At 36.6% G+C, this 18,979-nt stretch overlaps 3 protein-coding genes and 1 pseudogene across 3 annotated transcripts; 3 read left to right on the top strand and 1 right to left on the bottom strand.

Annotated features, from left to right (window-relative positions):
* Window positions 1–3,641: 3,641 nt before the first annotated feature.
* LOC145234665 (peptidyl-prolyl cis-trans isomerase-like) lies at window positions 3,642–5,692 on the bottom strand. Its single transcript, XM_080099379.1, has 5 exons — window positions 5,524–5,692; window positions 5,200–5,319; window positions 4,503–4,599; window positions 3,967–4,042; window positions 3,642–3,903 (listed from the first exon to the last, which is right to left on the bottom strand). Exons 1-5 carry the CDS (start codon window positions 5,590–5,592, stop codon window positions 3,771–3,773), a joined length of 495 nt encoding a protein of 164 aa, XP_079955505.1. The 5' UTR covers window positions 5,593–5,692; the 3' UTR covers window positions 3,642–3,770.
* A 3,304-nt stretch (window positions 5,693–8,996) lies between these two features.
* On the top strand, window positions 8,997–9,509 carry LOC145234404 (glutathione peroxidase pseudogene; annotated as a pseudogene).
* A 2,307-nt stretch (window positions 9,510–11,816) lies between these two features.
* Window positions 11,817–13,505, top strand: LOC145234664 (uncharacterized). The gene has a single exon (XM_080099378.1). It carries the CDS (start codon window positions 12,236–12,238, stop codon window positions 12,845–12,847), a length of 612 nt encoding a protein of 203 aa, XP_079955504.1. The 5' UTR covers window positions 11,817–12,235; the 3' UTR covers window positions 12,848–13,505.
* Window positions 13,506–13,541: 36 nt separating this feature from the next.
* Window positions 13,542–16,569, top strand: LOC145234663 (protein NipSnap homolog 3A-like). Its single transcript, XM_080099377.1, has 6 exons — window positions 13,542–13,608; window positions 14,198–14,426; window positions 14,632–14,796; window positions 14,920–15,069; window positions 15,641–15,727; window positions 15,990–16,569. The coding sequence occupies exons 1-6, from the start codon at window positions 13,552–13,554 to the stop codon at window positions 16,073–16,075; spliced, it is 774 nt and encodes a 257-aa protein (XP_079955503.1). The 5' UTR covers window positions 13,542–13,551; the 3' UTR covers window positions 16,076–16,569.
* The last annotated feature ends 2,410 nt before the right edge of the window (window positions 16,570–18,979 follow it).

Below are 18,979 nucleotides of genomic sequence, written 5' to 3'. Positions count from 1 at the left end.
TTAACTACAGGTTATGTTTTGCTTAGTTATGATCATGTCAATTCTAATTGCATTATTTGTAGGCTACATTGTATTGGCAGGTGATCGAGGTCCTCTATGTCTCCTGGCAACTAAAATTTTGGTCCCAGTCCGCCACTGTGTATAACTGTATATCAATATTAACGAGTCCGAAAACTCAAACAAGTGTTTTCTTCATTGCTTTATTTGTTTAGTCACTAAGCACTAAACTTTAGTGAATCAGAAAACAGTTATTCTCTGGTCAATAAAGCCCAATATTTAAGAAAGTATGTTCTAAACGGGGGTGCACATCAAAGGTCGTAGGCCTAAACATTTCTTTATCTACCCACAGCGGTCAGCATTACATCCATATTTTTTTGTTTTTAACTTAAACCTCGGAAAACAATAACATGTTACCTTACGAGCCAGGGTTTTGGCGCTATAATGTACAGTCCATTGGCGCCGAATAGTGCGTGGTGGAGTGGTGCGGTCATTTTTTTTTTAACATGGTGGCCGTGGCCAGAGGCATCAAGTGGGCGGTGGCGGGGTGGCGCCGCCATCTTGGGTTTTATAGCAACAGCAGCAACTTGACGAAAACATTTTAAACGTCGTTAACCCAATAACAACGTTAAAGCAAAGTGTTTCAAATGACTATATTAAAAAAAAAATTTTTAAGAATTTGACGAACGTTGCATTCTATTGAAAGTTTATTGTGCTTGGAGTTGGAGCTTGTTAGGTTGCACGGATTAGTGACGTCACAAAAAGTGACGCCATGATTTACATCCGCCACCTTGCATTTTTGTAAAACTCGGCGCTTATGGCCATGGCTATTTTGGTAAGTTTGTATAGTTTTGTACGAAAAATGTTCACATCTTGAGAAAGGCAAGAAAGATTTTCCGTTTAAACAAACGTATGGCCGTATAGCGACAAAACGTCATTTGAAATTGCAGCCTGCTTTGACTAGTGCCTTGTTTATAACGCCAACATACAAATGTTTACGAGGAAATCAATGACTATTATTGCGAACAATGCTAACGTGTTGTGATAAATAATTATGTCAGTAATCGCGATTCCTATCTTTTCTCGGTTTAGTGACGTCACAATTATTTCAGTTTTAAGTTAAGTTCGTCACCTTGCAGTTTTGTAAAACCCGGCGCATGTAATGAACACTTCATTCGACTTCAAAAACATAAGATTTACTTTACTGCATGTATGCCATAACATAAAGAATGGTTCAAGAATGAAGCTTTTGCTGACATAAGAATTAAAACACAATAAAAATGGTTTGTTTTCATGCCTTGCTCGCATTGCACAAATTCATCAATCAAAATCAAGTGCCACTAAAGCTACGATTTTTTCAACCGAGTTAAAAGCCCGATCAGGTTTGAGTGTGATAAAACGTGCCTGACATCCCTTGGCCACTTTTTTGTCATAGAGGCCACCAGGGACTTTGAGAGAGAGAAAAATATGCCGGTGCAAATCAATTTTTGGAAAAAATCAAAATTTCACATGTCTACAAAGACTAAATTGCAGGGTTGGGTCACGTGTCCTATTAGCCGAGTCTCAATTTAAGGCAAGTCCTAAAAAGTTCTTGTAAGTAAGTTTTTGGAGGTTTAGATGAGGGGATGCACAACTTGCGGCCGTACGGCCGCAGAGACGATGCAGTCAAGACTGGTCTTCACACTGTGCAGCTCAATCTTCGCATCAGATTAGAAATCAATCTTGGCTTTCTTTAGATTGTGTACATATAATATATATGTATATATATACTTGTAAACCAATTTCTTTTAGAACAAAAACAAGCAGGTAATTGGTGGCTGTTGGTGAAATAAGGATTTGCAATGCGGCCGTCGCAGCGAAAAGGTTGTGCAGTTACTCTCTTGGAATGGTATACCTTGAGTTTAACCATAAAACTTAACTACTTCATCACAGCGAACATAACCCATCAACGGCGTCCCTTTCTTTGAGTGGAGTCAACTTTATTAAAACATGTAATTGACACTCATTAAACAGCTTTGAAAAGAACGTCAAACCTTTCGTCCCAAATGTGTTTTTTTTTTTTTTTCACGGGGTTCGAACCCAGGACACTCCCGGGGACGAATCCCGATTAAGTTTTTTTTTTATGTCTGTATGTGGGTCAGGCGCGCCAGACCATTCGGCCAAGTTCCTGCCCTTTCGTCCCAAATGTTCTAGAGAGTAGACCGCCCTATGACAATTGCGCCACCCAGTTACCACAGATCATGGGTAATTTCTGTTCGTCTGGAGTCTGTCGTTGCAAACGCTATTGTGTTGTTATACTGTTCGCCTATACTCGCTGCAGTGTTAGTTGTTTTATCTAAAGCAGTGGTTCTTAACCGGGGTTCGGCAACGCCGAATCAGGGGTTCGACGAAGGTCTTTTTGAAGTACAATACAAATACTCGTTTTTGACTTTAGGGTCTATAGTCGCTTAAAACGGCAATTTGTATTTGCCAAATAACAAAACACTGGAAGGTTAAACTTAGGCAGGGCTGTTTTAAACAACTCGAAACAGTTTTTGTGGTACTAAAAAGAGTATTACCAGCCTAATAACCATATGCATCAGACTTTTTGTACGCCTATTGTGTGCCAACAATGCGAACAAAACAGTACCACAAGCATCACAATATAGATTATGACATCATAAACACGTAAGACTGATCTCCTCGCTGTGCAGCTCAATCTGTGCACCGGGCAAGAAATTAATCTGGGCTTTTTGGGCGCTTGGTAAATACATAATATCAACCAATTATTTTAAAACAAAAATAAGCAAGTAAATGGCAGCCGTTGGTGAAATAAAAATCTGCGATGCGGCCATCCTAGCATTGTGCACCCCTGCACTGAGGTTTTAATTTCTTTTTTTGACGTAACAAAGTGCATTGTTCGTATGCAGAAACAAAGAAATTTTGTTGGCAGCAAAAACTTATTTCTTCATTTTTTTCATGTTTGTGTACAGATGCTAAAAATACATTGTTTCATTTTGGTAAAAACTAAAAATTGCCGGAATTAAAGCAATCATGAACAAGTTGCTTGTACTATTATGTCAGAATTTAACAAAATGACAAACAGTAACTGTTTACGTTTGAACAAAAACTAATTATGACCCACCAAAGAAAATGGGGCAAAAACCTAGGATGTAACTTTGGGGTTCGACCAAAGGCTGAAGAACACAGTATGGGTTCGGCGATGATAAAAAGGTTAAGAACCACTGATCTAAAGGAAATGGTCATAGCGAGTTAACGCCTTTTTTCCCGATCATTGTAATGCAAGATATATAACAGCCCCCATCTTAACGATTTAAGGGAGAATAACACAGAGAATATAGAGATAACATAAAGCCAGGTCCGATTTCTTAACTGCAGCCCAAAAACTTCCAATCGACTATTTTTCATTTCTAAGTAACCCTTTTGGCCAGTTTTACAAACTTTTTCAGGCTACGGCAACCTCAACAAGCTATCAAGAGCGACAAATACCAACTTGAACAAAACCTAATCAGTCAATTTAAATGATGGTAATCATCACCGAAACAAAACGGCACCAAAAGAAGAATCACATTAAGTTTTAGGTCCTAAATAGGTTTCTCAATTTTGTTATCAATTAGATCAAATTGGTAATGTGCACCACTGCATTTGAAAATGCTTCTGGCAGGTTTATTTTTCGAGCATGATTACAAGATAAACACCAATTTGGAATTTTCTGACAAAGATATATAACACAACGAGAGGACAGGTATGTGTGTAAAAAATGGTCTAGTAATTTAAAGTTGGCCACAATTGGCAATGACTACTGATTTTGAAGTTTTGCCTTGTTGACTGCCGTAGGATTCCATCTTTTTCAAAAGCTCCCCACCTTCTACAACTTTTCCAAACACCACATGCTTGCCATCCAACCTAAAGCGCACACAAACGTTTACAGAGTTTTACAAAATCGCCTTTTCAGCAGATGTAACTTACCAAGGTGTTGCTGCAGTGCAAATAAAAAATTGAGAGCCATTGGTGTGCTTGCCTGCATTGGCCATGGATAGAGTTCCTACACACACAAACATTTTTGTAACTAGAACAATTTACCATTGCTAGCCAGTAATTAACACTTCGGCTATATACACACAAATCAGATTAAATGCAGTACCAATTTACCAATGTTTTCCATGTGATTAACTGAATTATGGAATGATAATGCTGGGCAAATCGAAAGGGAAAAAAAGTTTACAATAAACAACTGAAGTCACTTAATAGACGACTTTTAATTAGTTTGAATCACATCTGTTTAAACAGAACACTCAACAGCGTAAATTCCAAAATATGCCCTATGATTGTTTTCTCTGGGACCCACAGTCCAATGCTGTTCTGTCAGAAACATTTTTTATGCCCAATTCAATTCATTGACCCAGTTTAGTAACCACTTGTCATTATTTAAAATGATTTGCATATTGTCGCCCTGTGCTGTAATCTGTTTTAGTTTAGTTCAAATAAAAACCTAGCATCATTACCAGCTCCCTGATGCTTCAAAGTGAAGTTTTCATCAGCAAATTTCTCTCCATAAATGCTCTTGCCACCAGTCCCATTTTGGTTTGTGAAGTCTCCACCCTTTGCAAAAAGCCTTTTTATGAAATTTTAAGTTTGTGTAAAAATCCAGTCGCCATTCTGAAGAAATTAGCAAAAATGTATTTGCATTACCTGTCAAAAGCACTTTAACGTTCAATAAAGTTTTCGGATGTTTGTCTTGTTATGTCCATGGGAAGTTATTGTAGCCACATTTGTTTTTAGTTTAATTTTGCTCATGAGTTTGTTGATTTACACTAGTTGCAGGAAACCCTTTGGTATGCAGCCAGTAGTGACCTTTGCCAGCAAACAGCTAATTCCTAAACTACAGTCACCTACTTCCTTTACTGCTAATAATGCAATGTTGCACAGAAACGCCGTCCCACACAACAAGACAAACATCAAAAAACTTTATTAAAAGTTTCATCAAATGAATGTTTAATTTTTTGATTCTAGAGAATCCTTTTTCAGAAATCAAAGAATTATACGACTTGGAAACAGTAAAAAAAAGTGTCTTAAATTAAAATAATTATGTGTACAAACTAACAGCTTTTAAAGTCCATAATCAACCAATCAATTTCACATAAACAGTGTACAGATAGTTGATAAAATCCCTGGCAAATAATTGCAACCTAAATTACACACCTGGCACATAAAATCTGGAATGATGCGATGAAATGGACAATTTTTGTAACCAAAGCCCATTTCTCCAGTGCACAAAGCACGGAAATTTTCTGCAGTTTTCGGAACAACATCAGGACGTAGCTGAAAAGACGGCCTTTATTATCAGCTGCAGCCAATTGCTCCAAAAAGGTTTTCATAAACCTACCTCACTGGAAATATTTGACCAGAGTAATGATTTTACCGTTTACGTAACTGATACTTGTTTAGACGTCATACTGTATGACTCATAAAAAAATGCAACAATAAATACAAACAGACAAATTTTCAACATTTTGTCCATCTTACCTCCATAACAATTCTACCAGAAGGAGCACCACCAATGGAAATGTCGAAATATACTCTAGGCAAAGCCATTTTTATTACTGTGCAGAGCTGCGACTAAAACGTTGCAACAAAACTTTAGACTAAGAAGTGAAAATGGAATGACAAAACAAAATCCAAACGTCCGAAACTTTTCTGGAACCGGTCTTTTTTCACATGCGGTGAAACCACGTGCGTTTTTCACAAGTATTTCCGCTTCACCTTATATTCATCCGCCAGCATTCTTTGAAAAACCTTGGCTTAAAATAAGATTGCGAAGGATAGGTTACAACAAATCAATTTACAAATTTACGTTTACAAATAATGTACAAGAAGAACATTAGACACAAGTTATTTTTGTTTTAATAATGGAGACTATTTTTTCACAACGGTCACGTGTTCCGCCATGATCATGAATGCAGGCATTTGTGAACCAGCGTGAACGGCAAACGATTGCATGGTACACATTAAGGGCGTGCTAAAAGAAAAGTACACAGTATAATTTATTGCGATTCCAAAATGCTTTGTATGAGCATTTTTTTCGTGGGTATAAACTGAAGTTTGTTACGTCTAACCTTGGTTGTTTATAAAGTACACACACAAACACAATACGTTCCGTAAGAACTCCCGGCAGCTAGATTTGCTTATTTCCGGTAGGTAACGCACGTAAACATTTTAAATGCAATTTGTGTAAAAAATGCTCACGGTGGGGGCTATTACGGTTAATCTGAGGTTTCATAATAAAAATAAAATAAACCTAAAAACCCAGATTTTTATTTAAAATTAGTCCCCAACCCTGTGCTCTTTACACCATCTACCGGAAATTCTCAAACCTGGCTACTGTGAGTTCTTACGTTAGTAGTTTGGTAGAGCTACTAAGTACTAACACGATATGTTTCAGGAAATCCAAAAGTGCTTAATTTTCGATAGGTGGCGTAAAGAGCTGAATTATTTATTTAGCGTCTAAAGAGGGGTTGGTTTGGGATGCAAGTTTTTGAAAATGTTACATTAGTAACTAGTTTTTTTGCTAGTTTTATTGAATTTTAAATGCTAATACCTTACCCCGACCCTAATAGCCCTAACCGTTAGCATTTTTTGAGATATACCGTTTTAAATGAAAAAAGTGCTCTTTGCGCCACCTGTCGAAAATTAAGCACTTTTGGATCTCCTGAAACATAAGGTGTTAGTAGCTCTACCTAGTAGTTTAACCGTCAGTAAAGACTCGTAAGCTGCTATGGACATGTGATGCGGCCATAAGCTCTATGCCCACCCCGCGGGAAGGACATACGAAAACCGCTTTATGGCCGAGTAATTTTGCTGCGTCATGATTTCTCACTTCCACATATGGTCACTCGGCCATAAAACACCGACATAACGCGGCCATGGAAACAAAAGTAACTGTTGAAGCCGCGGACAGTCGAATCAGTAGGCTATGCCGTGATCGCTGGTCTGCATCATGAATGCTACTGAACTGATCCCATATGGATGTTTTAATCTTAGTGGGGGTTCATAATTAGGAACATAATTATTATAACAAAAATATTATTTTCAAGGTGTTCAAGAAATTTAAATGTTAATTTGGCCACAGCATCCGCAAAGGGCTACGCTATAGAATAATGTGGATATTCTGAAATACAAGCTCCACTTGACTTTAAAATTACTTTCACCTGGCTGCAATTTATTAAAATAGAAGTCGAAATGCTACTAAATAGCTGAAACTATAGTGCGAAGCACCATAAGCTATGTAGTACGGTAAAAACCAACCCGGTCATATTCAGTTGAATTTCAAGAACACATTCCTTTTTGGTTTAACGTCACACTTCTTTAAAAAACTGTTTTTAAGCAGTAAAAAGAAGTTTTTCACTTCAAACACCTTAATAGGCTGTAGTGAAAATTAGATGCACCGAATCAGCTTCGAATCAATTTAGGTTCGGCCGAAACTGAATATTCGGCAGTTCATTTGACCCAATGAATAAATTCGACAAACTGAATGCCTGGTAAACCACTACTTGAAACCCATTGCCGTTTGGCATGCATTTTACATTAGTGTTTTAATGTTAACTTCTGCGTAAACTATGTAGCCTAGGTTGATCCAACAAGTAATTGGGAGTTTGTTAAAATATTGTTTATTTATTAAATTTCCGCCATTGTATAGTTTAATAGGTCAGGGCTTCCCAACCTTTTTTGATCGCGACCCCTTTTAATCTCTTTATACGTTTGTTGTATTTATAGCAACGACTAATTCGAGCGAAAACTAAATACAACCTACCAGGACTCGAGAGTCTACTACTTTACACGTCCAAACACCAATTGCCTTTTACGTGCTTTAGCCTTTATAATAGTTTCTGTCACGTTGTTTTGCAAATAGGTACTTATCACCTTGGACCAAGTTTAGGCCGTTGCAGTGCTTTGCAAACGGGCATTACACACTGCTTAGAAATCGTAAATTTAATACCTACTTTTATTAGGGAAAGTTATTGCGCCACACAATACTTATAACTCTATATGTCATCTTTGCGTTGCATTAAAATGCCTGTGTATTTCAAAACAATTGCAATTGTTGCGTTTCGACCGACGTTTGTTCGATCAATGGCGTCACTACAAGCGCGTTTGTGCGTCGCTGGAAACGTTTTAAAACCGACGTAACTTGAATATAAATGCCATTGTGACGTTATACAAAGGTCAAGGCCGGGTGTGTGCGGCACCCTCGTACTCTACGCCAGTGTATGGAGTACTTTCTGCAAAATTGGTACAGCTCTCTGCGACCCCCAGTTTGGGAAGCCCTGTAATAGGCTACAGGCGACAATAACAGGCACAAAACACTGATAAAAATTATTGTTTTGTGAAGGGTCACAAACCAAAATATCTTAATTAGTCAAAATTATGTTGTAACTAATTTATGTTTAGACTAACATAGAAAAAGGAAGTGTTTTGTTTTGTTTGTTATGGCTGAAAACGTTTTTCAAAACTTTCCCTTTTTTATAGATAAAGCCTTTGTGCTTCGAGTGTCAAACCGTGTTTAGAAAGACAAGAGAATTTCCTGGAAATGGATGCAACGCTGAGGTGAATATCCCGTCAAAATGAGTTTACATAGATTTATAAACAACGTTGGGCAACATATTAGCACAGTGGCTCATATAGGTTTTAAGGGTGGTGCGTGACAGCCTCCAATAAGAATCAAAGGTCATTTAAAAATAATTATAATATCTACGCAAAGTTGGCGAGGCTAATATCGCCTGCCGAATTACATTTATGTGAAGGATTTTCACGGCTATGTTCAGGCTAAAGTGCTAAACCGTTAATATTTAGCATTCTAGCATTATCAGTGCTTTAAACGTTTTTCTTTTTGAAATGCTGATGATTTTGTCTTATTTAGATTTGCTTTGTCCAGGTTTGGGCGAACAGGTTCTTCAATTGCAGCAAGAACGAAATTAACGAGCAGAAAAATCATGACCAATATGGACGAATCCTGGAAAAATGCTACTTCCATATTTGACTTTACTGTAAAAGACATCCACGGCAGTGATACACCTCTAGTTAAATACAACAATTGCGTAAGCGTGATAGTCAATGTGGCATCCAACTGAGCCTTGGCCGCAACAAATTATGCGGAACTTGAACAATTGTACAAAAAATACTCACAGCAAGGCTTTCGCGTTCTCGCTTTTCCTTGCAACCAATTTAACAACCAGGAGCCTGGATCGAGTGAAGAAATAGAGAAGTTTGCTCGGGAAAAGCATGGTGCAACGTTCGACCTGTTCGCTAAAATTGAGGTGAACGGTGAAGGTGCTGCGCCATTGTATACATTTTTGACCTCGCACATAAGTCTTCAAGCTTCATCAACCAGTGCAATAAAATGGAATTATGCTAAGTTTCTGGTGGATAAAAATGGCGTGCCTTCGCAAAGATATGCCCACAAAACACCACCACTTGACATGGAGAAAGATATACAAAACTTGCTACAAAAGTAAAATAGTTGTTTCTACAAATATTATTACTTGAAGCCCAATTAAATTTTACATCACTAAACTTTGCCTAAAAATACCTTAAATGTTTCCGATACATTTGCCTTAAATTTTGTTTAATGCTTTTGATTAATTGTGACGACATGGTCTAATTTTAAAAACTTTTGACTTTAATCCAAAATATTAAATGGATAATATATAAAGGCCCTAATCGCATGATGCGTGTAATTTTGTTTAAACCTTTTATGACGACCGGTTTTAAAACTGCTGCCTTGCAGTGAAATTGGTTTGATATTGTACTTTTTAGCAGTCAACGTTGGTAGTTCGGTTTGTGAGTTTCGACTATACTCGTTGTAGTGTGAATTGTACAAGGTTTTTATAAAGTGTTTTCTACGCGGTCATGTGTTTAAATAAATGAGCTGTAATGTTACAACATGTTTGTTTTTAAGGAAACTTTGATCTGATATTTTTGGGTATTACCAAACGTCCAGAATTTCCCGGACATTTGGGCTTAAAGAATCGGGCTGAAAATCTTTATCCGAAAAATATGTTTAAATACCCACATAGCCTATAATGTTCGGAATTTTTTTAAAAGCATCATAAATTTTATTGCCGGGGATGATCTAGCAAGAATTAAAATTGCGTATCACGGTAATACTTAAAACCGACTATCTCGGCGAAGAAGATATATTTGAAATAGGACACAACTCACAATCAGTGTTGTCTGTGCGGTTTTTGATACACGGTGCTATAAAATGCTATAGTATGAGCATAGGTTATAGCGCCAGGCCAGCCGCTAGTGTAGTTTCGGGAATTCGGCAATAATTTCGGCACTACTTAACAATCGATGAATCGAATGTCGTTAGATTTAAGGTTTGGATTATGTCTGTGCTGAATGCAAAGGCTAGGGGGCACGTGCGTGTTAAAATAAAACACGATAAACATTCACACAGTGTTACACAGAAACAAACTTATTCATGGCAAATAAATCAGAGACGTCGTTGGTATCCACCCCGTTAAACGCACCTAATACAAGCTGTAACTGTAACGAAACAGGTTGTAGTTTTACAACAGATTAAACGAGCATATTATTACGTCATTGGTGGATGTGTCAAAAAGCCATTATGTATAATATCTTCACTGTATCTGTTGTTACATCTGATAAGGTTTGTTCATGTAAATCCCACTTCCGTTCAAAATCGTTTGCCAACCTACCACATATTTCAGTAATAGTTAATATTGTGTTTATTGTATTTTTATGTTACTTTGGGATTGGCAAGAATGAGTAGGACAGTCAGATGATTTTTGTTCTGAAATACCGTTTTCCGAACAGCGATGTGACGATAGTATTGCCCTCCCCTGTATTTTTTCCTGCGGACGCTCATGATTGCAACAGTTTTAAAGAAACACAAGTCAAATGCACTTCAATTTTTGTTTCCTAAACTGTGGACTAAGTCGCAAAAAGACCTCCGCTACAATATGCCCATGCGTTTAGGCATACTCGTCCTCTGAGCTTGGCAAGTAGGCCTTACTTTTCACTACAGCAAGGGGATGTCAATTGCTATAACGTTAATTTTCCATCCCGTAACGACTGGGCTAATTGGGGCTGCACTTCATGCATCCCTACTTGTGCAGTGGTAACATTTTCCAAATGAGACCTGCAAGCACAGTAGCCTTTTCTTAATTGTCGTGTTTTGCTTTTGGAATGTCACGAACACTAACCAATACAAGACGAAGGGTTCATTTCATATATTTGCCCAGTTTTTGCATTGTGGCAACATCTGAATGCAGCAGGTAAAAATTGAATTGTTGCGAAGCACAAAAGGTTTATTGTTTATGAACGCAAAGGACGTCAAAAAGGTTAGCCTTCAAAACAATTAATCATTTCATTGATAAATAAACAAATATTCGCCTTTTAATGTGAAGGCGTTTCAATAGGTATACCTACTTTTTGAATCAGAATTATTTTGTTTTGGGTGGACATTTTATTAACAACACCAGCAGTCAGCAATGGGCTATTGAAAAACGCCACAATCATCTATCACGTGGCACAATCTTTGTTTGTCAAGTCAACAGAACTTGTGATTACGCCTTTTGCATTATAGCATGTAGAAGTCGGAACAGTGCAAAAAAGTCCTAATGGCCGCACTTTGCGAATGTGTTGACAACCGAAAATCTAATATTGCTTGCGAAAGGCGTTGCAGACCAGTAATGTAGTTGCACGTGCTATTTTTTGCACGGTTGACAAATTTTTCTTTTTTTCTTGTTTTTCGGAACTCGGCGCGAACTTTTTTTAGCTTCATTAGCAACCGGCGCATAAGCAAATGTGCAATGCTCTGTCCTCTATTGTTACGATAGCTGTGTCGACAATAACTGAATTTGGAATGTAAATGATGCCGGAAATTAGATTATATATAGCCGCAATTAAAAAGAGAAAATGATAGTGTTTAGGGTTGGGTAGTAATATACAGACGATTGATGCAAGCAGAAAATTTTTTTTAAAGCTGGTGGATAAACCTGTAAACTAACACTAGCTTTGTGACGCTTTTTAACTCTTTTACTCTACCCAAAAGTTTGTGCACATCAGTAAGACTAGTAATTACACATTAAAGTTGTAAAAACTGTTTGAACTGGGCTAAGGTTGTTATAACAAGTTGTCTTAATAATTCCACTCAATTTTGCACAATTGCTTGCATTTAATTTTGATTTTGTTAAAACTTGTAGAATTGAAAATGACATTATCTAGTGTTTTATATCATAGGGTGCTTCCAGGTGTTGGGTGCCTTGGAATATTTGTTGCAGGGTATACCAGATTTGCCAGCAATAAAAGCATGGCAAGCAACGGCGAAGAATGGAAGACTGCAAACTCTATTTTTGACTTTACTGTAAAAGACATACATGGAAATGATGTACCTCTGGTAAAATACAAAGGGAACGTTAGCGTAGTGGTCAATGTAGCTTCTCAATGAGGTTTGACCAAAACAAACTATACAGAGCTCGTGCAACTGTATGACAAATACTCACAACAAGGACTTCGTATTCTTGCATTCCCATGCAACCAATTTAACAGCCAAGAGCCTGGAACAAATGAAGAAATAGAGAAATTTGCAGAAAAATACAACGTCAAATTTGACATGTTTTCCAAAATTGAAGTCAATGGAAAAGGTGCTTCGCCCTTGTTTAAATTTCTTCAGAAACATAAGAACACCTCTGGTACCTTGACTAATGCTATAAAATGGAACTTCACCAAGTTTCTGGTTGATAAAGATGGAATTCCCAGAAAAAGATATTCTCCCCAAACTAGCCCACTTAGCATGGAGAATGACATCAAAAAAATGTTGTAGATCTCAATAAAACATATTTGTTACTTAATTTTAGTTTAAAAGTACAATAAATAAGCCAAAGTTTGTTGTATATCTTTTCTCTCTTAAGTTTGCTTTCTAACAAATTTTGTACACCTTCTACATAAAAATTCAATTTCTAGATTGTTTAAAAAGTAAATTGTTTAAAGTGTTCCATATGTTATCATAACTACAATAAAATAGAGCCATCACTGTTTGTTCAAAAAGTTCATGTTGCAAAACTGCCTGTACAACAGTTATGCAATTGAGACATGCTTGTTCTGCATGTTAGCCATCAGCATATCTGAAAGTGTTTAAAGATGGTAGTTTGTGAATTATTCATTCCTTGTTTTTGATGTGTAGCACGTCACTGTACACTGATTTTGGTGCATAGTTTATGTTAAGCATGTTTCTTAATTTAAGTGTGAATTTAATTTATTTTCAAATGTAAAAAAATGCATCACAATATATATATCGCGATGTCTGTGTGCCTTTTCATGATGACTTGTTTTAAAACTGTTTCTTTGCAGTGAAACTGGTTTGATTGTACTTTTTTCTAAATAAGTGAGCAGTATGGTTTTGTGAGTTCCAGGCTGTTTATTTGTTGTGTGAATTGTGCAAGGTGCATACATTTGTTGATATTATATTGTAAATTGCAGAATCATAAGGCCTAGTAAGCACAGCAGGATTGACATAAGTAGTTTGTAATGGAACTGCTTAAGCTCGTCAAACCTTTTGGCTCAAGACAATGGCTATCAAGCATGGTAGGTTGATTTTTATTTCAAAAGTATAGTTTTGTACTGTTTTAAAATTATTATTTTTTACATTATTGGATAAAAATTACTTTGTTGTGCTAATAATCTGTCTGTCTTTCAAATGCCCATGTCGTTTTAGCAAAACATGGGTTGTTTACTGGAACATACGAGTTAATTGCCATATATATTCTCAGATAAAACATTTTTTGGGTTTGATAGAAATAAACTCTTAAGCAAAATTGAGATAAACAGCCATGCCTCAAGCAAGAACATGCTTACTGATAGCTTGAAGTGGTGTTACTGTTTGCTATGTAATGTGCATAACCATAATATTATGTGCAACAACTAAGTGACATACCTTAAATATAATTACACTTGCTACCTTGAATGAAAGGGAATGTTGGTGACTGTTAAACAATAAGCTTAAAGCGATTGCCTAACACTCCTATTATGATATTTACATTTTATCTTGCCTTAAAAACTGAAGGGTATTACTGTATCACACTACCACATTATTTCACTCATGTATGGATTTGTGGCCAATGCAATCAATGGAAGAGTATTATTAAGCATGCTGAAGACTATTCCTCTATTACAGTCAAAAACAAGTTTTGGACAACCAGGAAATGCACGAAGATTTACTTCCTCTCCAGATTCGAAAGTGTATGAGTTCCGCCGCTACCTTATTCAACCCAACAACTTTGGAAATTTTCTGAAACTTGCTGAAGAAAATATGCATCTACGCACAAATGTGTCAAAGTGTCTTGGATATTGGACATGTGAAATTGGATCGAGTCTTAATGAAGTCTTTCACATTTGGGAATATGGTAGATAAAGAATTTCATTCAATTTTTGTGACCATATTTGACCATTTTTTAGAGTTTCATAAATCTAAATCAGAAGGACACAATGTTTTTTTCCTGATTGCGTTAATGATATTTTTCGTTTAAAAGTTTAAAAAATACATCAAAAACACACACATACATTATAACGTATGTTTTGGATTAAAAAAAAAACTTTCCATTTTGACAGACAACTTACAACACAGGGCAGATGTAAGGCTCGCACTCTCAAAAGACGAATCCTGGCAAAAAGATTTTGTGTCAAAATCTTTTCCCTTGATTAAACAGCAAACAAATTCTCTCATGTACATGCCTTTTTGGTTCAATAAGATGGCGGAGAATAAACCAATTCAGGGTATGTTAATATACAGACTCATTTTATATTGATCATTCAAAGTCTACTATACAACAACTAACATTTTTTTACGTTGGTTTATGCTGTGTTTCCTTCTTTTATACACACTTTGGCTATTTTCAGGTATTTATGAATTAACCACTTATGACATGGCCATTGGAGGCCAGGTTATGTGGGGTAAGCAACTGAAGGCATCTATTGAGGCACGGATGAGATTGGGGTGTTCAGACTTGATTGGTGTTTGGTACACTGACCTTGGTCATCAAAACACAGGTACCTATACATCACCATCATGAAGTATGCATGCTGTCTTTGCTGTGGTGACAAAATGTGTACTTATGCACAACTGCATAACCAATGCACAAATTTGATAATAAGGACAAATCAAATCAACAAACTTTATTTGCAAAAATATGATTTTGCTAACCTTTAATAACTGATTTTTTGCTTGTAAATAGACCATGTTTTTAAAAAAAAGTTTTTAAACAGAACCATTGCACTTATATACCACTTAGTGATTGCATAGCCCCATTGTTATCAGTGTTCAAATATTTACTGTTGTTAAGAAGCAGTTTCCCACTATACTGTTCTTAAGTTTTTGAACCAGTAGGCCTGCATGGAAATTGTGCTTGCCTGTCAATTGTGCGTCACAGGAAACAATTCAAACTTTTTACCTCAGCCAAGTGCTGCCCATCAAACTGACAAATGGATTAAAAGTTTTGAAAAATATCCAGTTTTGGCTGCTACCTGTTATTTGAGAATATTTTGGTTGATCCCATTGGGCAGTGCTACACTTATTTTAGGGTAATCAGCATTTTAAACTTACTTTGTTTGTTTTTTAAAGTACAAGCTATTTGGAGATATGACTCGTATGCAGCTAGAACTGAATGTAAAGCAAGGGCTCTTGATGATGCAGTGCTTGTTAACAAAGGTAAGGGAAGTGTTAAGTGCTCTAAAATAAGCAACAGTAACGTTTCAATCGCCGAATATATAGCAGCATGTTACATTTGGAAGTTATATAAAACTTTTTGAATACTGTGATGTTTAAAGCAATCATTAATGTACGTATATGATGTGACTGCATACATGTTAGTTGTAAACAACTTTTGCCACTTAAACCAAAAATTTTACCAAGTCACAAGTTATTTGGCTTAAAATGAGTTCATGTTGGCCATGTCCTATTTTTATCACAGTACGAGACAATCTCAAAAACGTGATTTCACATTCACGGTGCCTAATGCTGCCTGCATCCTGGTTTCTACAAATTGCTTCAAAATGAATCAGATTGAAAATCAGATTGAAAATGGGTGCGGCTACTAAAAGTGTTTTTTTGGCCAATTTGCTTCTCCAGGTGTTATCTTTTGGATCTTTGAGGGTCTGTGCCAATGATTAATGTGTTAAATCTGTATGTCTCATTCTTCATCAAAACTTTTGTGCAATATTAATTTTTTCTGTAGAAAAAGATATAATGCAGATGTATATGGTTAGCAGTTTTTCACTTACATTTACCGTCTTATCTTGAAATGCAGTTTTGCAACGAACATAAAAATGTGTCACAATTCTTCATTGACATTGCACCATTTCTGTACCTTCACTTCACTGCCATTGTCAAGTGTGTTTTTATATCAGTATCGCTGTTGATAAACTGTGTTCATGTGTAAATGATTTTATTTTGCGCTATATATCATGTAATTTACATTGTGCTATTTCATTATGACGCAATAATAATAAATACAATTCTGAGGTGCAAAAAACTGCTACTTTAGGTAATAGAAAAAATGACGTAAAAAATTTTGTGTTTAAAGATTAATAAGTTTCATAAGTTTAATGGTGAAAATAACGGCCCAAATAGACGTAAAAAGCGACATGCTTTATTGTTCAAACGTTTCGGCAAATGCTCACGTTTGAACAATAAAGCATGTCGCTTTTTACGTCTATTTGGGCCATTATTTTCACCATTAAACTTATGAACAGATCCGTATATAGTGTTCTAATAAGTTTCATATGTAGTATAAGGGTGCTAGAACTACTAAAAAAGCTATACCATCTGAAGAACCAAGCTAAAAATTTGCCAGTAGTACTACATAAACTTGCAGTACAATATTAGGAATACAATGAATGTCAATCAAAAACACAAATATATTTTTAAATGTAAACGAGTTTTTACAATGTCATGTTACATTCTGTGAAGCCAAAACGCACTTAACAAATGTTTTGCGGGTCAAATTTCACAGGTCCCTAAAATTCTGTTTTAAAAATACAGGGGTCATAAAATCTTTCTGCTTCAAGGAGGCTTAAATAAATGCTTGTCTAGAATCTAAAGATTAGTTGTACTATTCCTGGATTGCTGTCATTATAGCATTTACGGGTTGGTCGCTATTACTTACTAAGCGTGCTGTGTCTGACGTTAAGGCGGTTTTGTGGCAAACGACATGATAAAACAACTGGTTTTCGTTCCATGTTTACAACAGAATGTTGCATTCACGGTATACCAAATGTTGTTCATCTCTTTTTGCGAGTCAAATTTCCACAGCCCCTTAAAATTTTGCTTGTAACAGGGCCGCTACACCTAGCTTGAGCATTGAGACTTAAAAAAAACGGTCGGTCACTATTACTGTGAAAGTTTGGGTCTCTGGTTTAAGGTAAACGACCAAAATGGAATTCTTGCGTGGAAAAGGGCCGTTTCGAACTTGTTGTTTGAAGAAATGTTACGCCACAGATAAAAGTTAACAATTATGCTTGTTTTACATAAACGTGTAAAATACAAATCTAGCATTTTGTGCGTCTATTACTTAAGAACATTCTTTACCTTCGTGGTTTGTGTGGTGGACTTGTAATTTTAAATTGGTTCCTTATAATTCCACAAACAAACATTCACTTAAGGTATGTTTGCTTGGTAGAGGATATACAACAGACTTGCTTATTGCGTTACAAAAACACATCCTACTTGGAAGATATGCGAGGCTTAACGTGTGGTCAACAAGGTTGCCCAAAAAACAAGGCGTATGACTGGGGGCATGGGCGCCGCCACGTATGGGCAAGAGGGGGCACTTGCCCCCCCTTGGAATTTCAGTGTACCTCAATTTAACATATTTAGCAGCAAACCTAATTAAAGTGGCAGCGCGGGGATTTGTGACATCGTTCAATACTTTAACTTTTAGGCAACTTAATTGTGAAGTACACGATTTATGGCTTCATACGTAACAAATTCTTATTGCGGTATCAGCCAAAATTTGCCCCCTCTTTCAAAATTTTCTGCCGGCGCCCATGACTGGGGGCAAAACGTTGGCAGAGTAGAACGAATAGAATTGAGATACGGGCCTCCTGTGCTACGAATAGGCTGCGTTTTGACAGCAAAACAGCGACCGAAATTATTCCTAAGACAATCATACAGTAATATATCTTTCATAAATTTATGCCAAACCAGAGTTGCAAGTCGGGTCGGACCCTTCGGGACGGGTTTGGGTATAATTTTTTGACAAACGGGATTAATTAGGGCCTGACTTCACATTCTGTGTCCGTAATGTTTTAAAACATATAAATTTTGTAGATAAGTAGGTATGGTTGCTGGACTTAAAACCTAATGCCCAACAGCCCCAAAACGTCTGGTTTAGGCCACTGTTCATGATTGTCCATTGTATTTATGTCTTCTTTGTGATAAGTCAATCAAACTTTCAGACCAAACGAGCTTCTCAAAAACGACTCGGGTTCGAGCCGGGCTTCCAGCTTAGGCTTATACTTTCGGTTCCGGGCCCACTTGCAGCAAACTAACCAAAGTCGAATTCTAGCGTCAAAATGTAGAGATAACCAGTTTAAGGACGTAACAAGAATTAGATCAGACGTTTCTTAAGGTATTACATATTTACGTTGATCAAAATCAAGTAAAACGTCGATTTCTTTTAGTTTGAACAACGTGTTTGTGTCAGTACCGGCTGTGTTCGCATTGTGAGAATCGAGGTATTTTACAGGTTTTTACATCTCGTACAGGATGTGGCAATGTAGTTTCCTGCGTATGGGCATTAAACCGTCGCTGTATTTTGCAGAAACAACAAACAATGCTCGTATTGTTGACAATTTTGAAGGATTCAAATATAGCATAGAAGTGCTATTTTATTGTCCCCCAAATTTTTCAGGTTTTGTTGGTAACAAATGTCATTTTTTAACAAAAACATTCCCACACAGG

Source organism: Phallusia mammillata, chromosome 6 (genome assembly GCF_965637545.1).
Source record: "Phallusia mammillata chromosome 6, kaPhaMamm4.hap1.1, whole genome shotgun sequence".
NCBI lineage: Eukaryota > Metazoa > Chordata > Ascidiacea > Phlebobranchia > Ascidiidae > Phallusia > Phallusia mammillata.
This window is presented reverse-complemented; position numbering and strand designations above follow the sequence as displayed.